Source organism: Penaeus japonicus, unplaced genomic scaffold (assembly GCF_977035675.1).
Source record: "Penaeus japonicus unplaced genomic scaffold, GWHDUDI00000001_assembly GWHDUDI00000015, whole genome shotgun sequence".
NCBI lineage: Eukaryota > Metazoa > Arthropoda > Malacostraca > Decapoda > Penaeidae > Penaeus > Penaeus japonicus.
Window position 1 is genome coordinate 37,666,694 of NW_028234417.1, and position 7,500 is coordinate 37,674,193.

General features: G+C 36.3%; 1 protein-coding gene across 1 annotated transcript in view; it reads left to right on the plus strand.

The window, feature by feature from the left end:
• The window catches only part of RpS4 (ribosomal protein S4), an 8,366-nt gene that overhangs the window by 820 nt on the left and 46 nt on the right, over positions 1 to 7,500 (plus strand). Inside the window, exons 2-6 of the mRNA XM_086544933.1 lie at positions 346 to 601; positions 1,566 to 1,663; positions 5,175 to 5,346; positions 6,330 to 6,459; positions 7,402 to 7,500. The exon at positions 7,402 to 7,500 is cut by the window's right edge and continues 46 nt beyond it. Coding sequence (XP_086401059.1) covers positions 346 to 601; positions 1,566 to 1,663; positions 5,175 to 5,346; positions 6,330 to 6,459; positions 7,402 to 7,500 — 755 coding nt within the window. The remainder of the gene's footprint in view (positions 1 to 345; positions 602 to 1,565; positions 1,664 to 5,174; positions 5,347 to 6,329; positions 6,460 to 7,401) is intronic.

A 7,500-nucleotide genomic window follows, 5' to 3' on the forward strand; every position in this document is an offset into this window, starting at 1 on the left:
GCGTAGCAAGCTTCTCATCGAAGCCATGTGTGACTTGCATAGTCTTTTCATGGTCAAAAAAGGAGCAAGATTGAAGGCCCATGACGGTCGCTAATTGGACTCGTGTTCTTTCTAGCATTACCCAACATGGAAACACTCAAATCTCAAAGACCAGATTCATTTAGGCTCTGAACTTTGGGGAATTGCATTTAGGCTATTGTTTTTCCATGATAATTTATGCAGACAATTAAGTTATAACAGTTAACTTTATTTAGTTTGTACAAATGAAATAAAGCTTGTTCTGAAGTTCAAACTTTTAACCAATTTCCTTGCATCTAACCAAACTGTTTACTCCCCTTCCCCCAGCGAGGACCAAAGCACCACTGCAAGCGGGTGTGCGCCCCCAAGTCATGGCTCTTGGACAAATTGGGAGGCGTGTTTGCCCCCAGGCCCTCTACTGGCCCCCACAAGAGGCGCGAGTGCCTTCCTCTTGTCATCCTCCTGCGTAACCGCCTCAAGTATGCACTCACCAACGATGAGGTTAAGAAGATCACCATGCAGAGGCTGATCCGCGTCGACGGCAAGATCCGCATTGACAAGAACTACCCCACTGGGTTCATGGGTGCGTATTTCTTTAAAGTGATATATGTTCAGTATAAGACTATTCTTCTGACCAATTCTTTTGGGAACGTCTGTTTTCTTAGTAAGGGGGAGTACTAAGGATTTAAAACGTATCTTAGATATTTAATTTAGAAAAAAAAAAAATGTACTTCATATTGATTTGTAAAACTAATGTAGCATTATTTGTTTTACATATGACATCCTCCAAAGGGTGAAAGTTATGAAACTATCAATGAAAATATGGGAATCTAGGCAAGAGTGGGTGGCCGTACACTAGCTTTACTTTCTATAAGTATTTTTCATACTATGTTTTGATCCTTGTGGCCAGTACCTTATTTTCCAAGTCTTGGTTTGGATCCATTCTGAACTCTTAGCATCTTATATTTTGGATATTAGGGAAAAGAAAGGATTATTAGAATTATTCCAAACATTTACTTCTATAGTGGTTGAATATAGGAATGGCAGGATTTTTGCAAATTATATTTTAAGGAATTCTATGAATAAGAGAAAATGGTTAGGGATGATAAGCTTCTAATCGAAGGCATACATGAAGTCAACAAGTCTTCTGTGTGGTCAAACAATGAAGCAAGAGAAATTACCCTGACGGTCGCTGATAGGACTACACATGTCCCTTCCAGCATTACCCAACATGGTGACACTTACAACAATGTTAAATTTATTTTGGTAACTTCAAAATAAGATGGAATCATTCTTTGACCTCCACTTTTAACCCTTACACTATGGGCATTTTTTGTGGTGTTGGATCACTTAGGCACTGCAAATGTGATCCCCCCCCAAAAAAAAAAATAAAAAAAAAAATGCACTGGAAAATACAAATTTGTGTACATTCTGGCTAGATATATAAGAAAAATTCCAGGGTGGTATGCATACTCTTCTGAAACCTGTGGTGGGATTTGGTTCACTATTGTTTTCCTAGCCATTCTAATTTTGTTGTTTTGTTACAGATGTGGTGAGCATCCAGAAGACCGGGGAACACTTCCGTATCCTCTACGATGTAAAGGGTCGTTTCATTGCTCACCGTATCACTGACGAGGAGGCCAAGGTAAGAAACAGAGCTTCAGTTTTGTTCCTTGATCAAGATAACTGGGAATCTAGATGTTAATTTTATTTTTTTTATTGAATTAATCCAATAGCCATCTTGTTTTACTTATGCTTCCAACAATTTCTCAAAGATGTTTCATTTCTATCCAGTTAAGTAAATGATTGACACCTGGACCAAAGCCAATTTTGCATGAAACAACTTTTTTTCATCTGACACTATAGCCAAAATACTTGGACTGTATGCAGGCTTCAACTGTGACCAGATCATGTAGCATCATGTACGCATTAACACCCGTCTTTTAGGCCTAATTGGCGCTGTCATCTATGTCTTGACACCTGTACTCAATCGGTTAATTCAATAACACATCTGATATAGATAAAGTAAGAAACTTTACAGATTTGTATACCTCAAGCTGGCTTATTTGGCTGAAATATAATGGGTAAGAAGGTGAGAGACTACAAACAAATTGCTAGTGTTTGCCATACCAGGTTGTAATCTTGGATAAAATGTTTCAAATACTAACGTAATTTACATATTGTAAATTGTCAATATTTTATATGCACTTTTTACACTTACATATGTCTTTATAATGTGTAAGGGTTCTTTGCTTGAATATTAATCACATGAATGATGTGCTGCTGATCCCCAAATCTCAAGTCCGTAATTCACAGCTGCTATATTTTGCTAAAATTTACAATATTCAGTGGACGGATGAAAAAGTAAGAATAGTTTCGCATTTGGTTATTTGTAGGGGCAACTGCACATTAACCCATTCCCGCCGGGACTGTTTCCTCTTTGCATGGTTTCAATGCCGGGGCTCTCTCTCGCATATCATTAGGCCTAATAATATTATGATTATTATATGCGTGCCCCGGCGCTATGCTTATTACATAATCTCCGTCTGTGGCCGGCGGTATTGGGTTAAGTATACTAGCAAATCTTCCTGCCAAAGGCTACTGCCACTTGTGTTGGTTGTGAAAAGGTTATCTGTATTTATTGAACAAATTTCACTAAGCCATAGGTAATAATGAGTAATTATTGATGGGTGCACCAAGTGATGTAGTGTGAAAGCTTGCATTGGAAACAATGCCCCAATTTTAGCATGTAGAGCTAACCCCCACGCTGAATCCGGGATGCTGGTGTGCGCCAAATTTTAAATGTCGCTAGTAAATATAACCATTTTTAAGCCAAAACCTCAACATAATCCTTATGTACTATATATCAAAATATATGTATATTCAACCTCTTCCCCCTGTGCATGTGACAAGTTATTTACATGGGTTGGGAGGAGGGTGAGAAGTGACCTTGGTGAAAGACCTCAGTGACTCTGAGTACAAAAGAAAATGTTATAGTATGGTAAACTAATCATTATAAGTTTAATATTTCTACACAATGTTCTGTAAAGAAATGATAAAATTATTTGCTAGTACCTCCCCTGGTATAAGCGAATCGCACTGTAATAATGAAAGTAAGCGATCGTATCTTATTCAACCTATATTCTGAAAGATCTCGTACAGTATCCGAAAGAGAAAAACGCGGATGCTAACACTCGTCCATGACGCATTATGCATCTCCTCGGATATGTCAAGAGGGCTGCGAGGACACGGTATATGCGTCCTAGTGTTCAAAAGGTTAACCAATTCATGCCGGGGTGATTCCGGCTTTGTATGGTCGTAATGCCGGGGTTTTCGAACGCATAAACCTAACGCTTTGAGACTCTTGGGCGCAGAAGTTGGGATCCTGGACTGCCCGATCGCTCACCCCGAGCGCAGGCTTTGCCCAGATATCTTGTCACTGGCGTCTGGTGCAAAAACCACGAAACGTGTTGGCACGTCATCCAGCGCGAATGAGTTAAGAACGGTCACAAAGGACTAAAGTTGCCAAGTATGAAAGGCCTTGCTCTAAACAGTAATCCAACATCCTGTGTTGATGTGTACTATTATTATTATTATTATTATTTATCTTTTCAAATGACAATTTTTGCAATGAATAAGTTGTTGTTTAGGAAATATATTGATATATAAGATATTAGAATATTAGTTAGGGGTGAGCAGCTTCTAATCGAAGGCATACATGAAGTCAACAAGTCTTCTGTGTGGTCAAACAATGAAGCAAGAGAAATTACCCTGACGGTCGCTGATAGGACTACACATGTCCCTTCCAGCATTACCCAACATGGTGACACTTGAAAAAATGTTGATTACTTTTGGTAACTGTAGAAAAGAACATCATTTCTGCCAAATACCAACAAACCTTCTCTATTTTGGCAATATTAAGGTTAGACTAGTTTATATGTTTGGAAATTTTGGAGGTCAACAGGCTTTATTCTGCTAGATGTGTGCCAAATATTATGCACCATTGTTTGAGTGTAAAGTATTGAATGCTAAAGCATTTCCTGGAAATAAAATCGGTTTCAATAGTCCAAGGATATATGATAGTGCAGCCAAGAATATTATATCCAAAGCAGTACACAGTGGAAGTTTTACTTAAGAAATTTAGGTGAATGGATAAATTCAATACTGGACGAGTTGCCAAGTGGTAGAAATAGTAGTATCAAATTGTTTTTGGAACTTGGGAAAAAAGTTTCCCACAATTTCCTTACCTTGTCACTTGTTGAGGCTCTTGGCAGAGCTTAGTAACCAAATGACTGGAAATGATCAACAGCAGACATACTAACTTTTCTTCCTAGTAATTTTATTTTGGTGAACAGAATATTAAAATTTTAGTTTGTGTGATCATGTTGATGCATTTTCCTTGTGTTTTGGTATTGGCAGTTCCACCATGTGTAAGCATTCCTAATTCCTTCTGTTGATTCTATCAAATTATAACCTTGAATTTATTTTCATTTTGTGATATACTGGTATTGATTTTTTTTTTTCTTCACTATTTATCAGTTTGATGACTGACTAATGTATTACGATTTCATTTATTTTATACAATGTAATTCTTATTCAGTTTGAATTGCTTGTTTGTTATTAAGTAATCTCCTAACATATTTGTCAAGTTTCTAGAATTAAAATGAGCTTAATGTCATCTTTTTTGCTATTGTTTATAATTACTTTATACTGGTCAATAAGGAAGATAATTGACATAGTATGTTTGCATTTAGCTGTTAAAGAGTATTAAAATAACCCATATTAGACTTCAGGAAGTATCTTTGATTGCAATCAAATGAACTTTGTTAAACTTTAAAAGGTGAAAGTAGTATGTGGGTGTTCATTTGATATTAAACTATTGGGATAGAGCATTGCCAGGGGTTTAGTGCCCAACACTGTATTCTGATGGTTACAACATACTTGACTATTCTTGGGCAATTAAAAGAGTGAAACTGTCAGGCACTGTGTATGGTCTCTCAAATTAATGGCCTTAAGTCTTTGTGATGTTTGTATGTATGTGTTACACTGAATAATAATTATTCTTGGTGATATTTGTGGTCAATGGGTAGTAACTAAATATGGTAATTACATGTTTCACAACCCAGCCTCAATGACAATCTCCTCCTCTCCCTCAGTACAAGCTGTGCAAGGTGACTAAGGTTTGTGTCGGCCCCAAGAAGGTCCCTTACCTGACCACCTCTGATGGCCGCACCCTGCGCTACCCTGACCCTATCATTAAGGTCAACGACTCCATCCTCTTCGATCTGGAGAAGAAGAAGATGAAGGATTTGATCAAGTTTGATACTGGTAAGCAAGAAGATTTAGACCATTTCATTGTTTTTAGATTCAACCTTCAAGTGTCATACTAAAGGTGTTATATCATTAGCATTAAAAGGTCTGTAGCTTTAATTATAATTTTACACAATTATGAAAGCACTAGATTCTTGATTTCAACATTTTGGAGGCCTAAGTTCCTTCCTACAACAATTTGGTTACTTATTTGATTTATGAGCGTGAAGAATTAAGATATAATTTAATATACTTTGCCACGATGAAAACATTGGTTACTTGTACTGGGAAATGGCTTGCTCCAGTTAGACTGACTAGAAATTTTAGTACGAAGAAATTTAAGATCGAAAACCTTCTGGATGCCTTTTGTTTACTTTTTATTAGAAACAATAATTCCAAAATCCAAATAGATGTTATAGGTGCTGAAATGTCTATGGTAGTTTTATATTTGTATTGGCTACCCATGGACAAAAGATAATTTCAACAATTTTTTGTGCTTAAAGTTATTCAAATTGGCTAATCTAGTTTGTAGTATCAGGAAAGTGATAAATATAACTTAGAGGATTTGATATCAAGCTGATTTTAAAATATTGTTAATTATTAGAAGGTAAAACAAGAGATTCTTTTCAGAATCTTAAAAAAAAAAAAAAAAAATTGTTGGTAGTAAGCTTCACATCGAAGCCACCCTTTGCACTCTGGAAGTCTTGGGTGGTCAAAAAAAGAAGCGAGAATAAAAAAAACCATGACGGTCGCTGGTAGGGTTATAAGTACTCTTTCAGCATTACCCAACATGGTGACACGAATTTGGTGTAGTTATTGTTACAAGGTCCAAGATAGGTCTTTTACAGAATTCAGTTGAGAGCATGTTTGGTGATATTTTCATTAATGTTTTAGATTTGACCATGTCAACCATTGGGAGTAAATCACTGGTATTTGACTGTTTTAATGATCAGTGGTAAGTAGCAAGTTTTGTACAATAATGGAGTATCTTGTCTTTGCAGGCAACCTGTGCATGATCACATCTGGTTGTAACATGGGTCGTGTTGGAACCATCGTGTCCCGTGAGCGTCATGCTGGTAGCTTCGATATTGTTCATGTTAAGGATACCGTTGGCCACACCTTCGCTACCAGGTGAGAATGACTTGGTTTCCATTTCCATTAAGTTTTACCAATAAGTATTAAATGCTCTTGCTATTGATTAGCTTTGATAAGGTTTGAGAAGTGACTTGAAATGAATCTTTGATCAGCATTGAAAGCAAGGCATTTTAGTTTTCAAAAATGAAATTTTTTTAACTGGGAATTGCAATTAATATTTTTAGGTATTTAGAGTGGTATTATATGGGAAGTCATTAATAATGTTTTAGTAATGTAGGTGTAGAGGATTTTTACATTTTGATAGATTGAATCATATTTGTATATACTTTTTTAACGGAGTGATTTAAAAACTTGCATAAAACATAACTTGTATAAAGAAAAACAATCCAAATGTGTGCAAATATATTAGTATATACAAAATGAAATCAAATGAAATATCTTGTCAAAGAAAATGAGATGTTAATAAGCTTCACATCGAAGCCACCCTTTGCACTCTGGAAGTCTTGGGTGGTCAAAAAAAGAAGCGAGAATAAAAAAAACCATGACGGTCGCTGGTAGGGTTATAAGTACTCTTTCAGCATTACCCAACATGGTGACATAGTCTGTTACTGAGTGTACTAGTGTTCTTGATTTGCAGAGGTTGAATATCAATCTTTTACACAACTTGAAAGCTAAACACATACAAGTGTAAAGAAGAAAGGATTTTCATTGATAGTTATAGTAAATAGTTTGCTGTACAGACACCATAGGCATATATTAGGTAAATCTATACCACATTGATTTACATGTGTACCTTTTTCAATTGAATTCTGTATCTTCTAATAACCTTGTTTATCTCATCTGCATAATTACATTTTTTATTATACTATTCTGTTTTGAGAATTTCATCTTTTAGTGAATCTTATCAACTAGAATAATAATCCAAATACTGTCTTTTGTATTATGTTGATTGAATGTTAACTCCTTGATCTGTTTCAGGTTGAACAATGTGTTTGTGATCGGCAAGGGCACCAAGGCATACATCTCCCTCCCAAGAGGCAAGGGTGTGAAGCTTAGCATTGCTGAGGAGCGCGACCG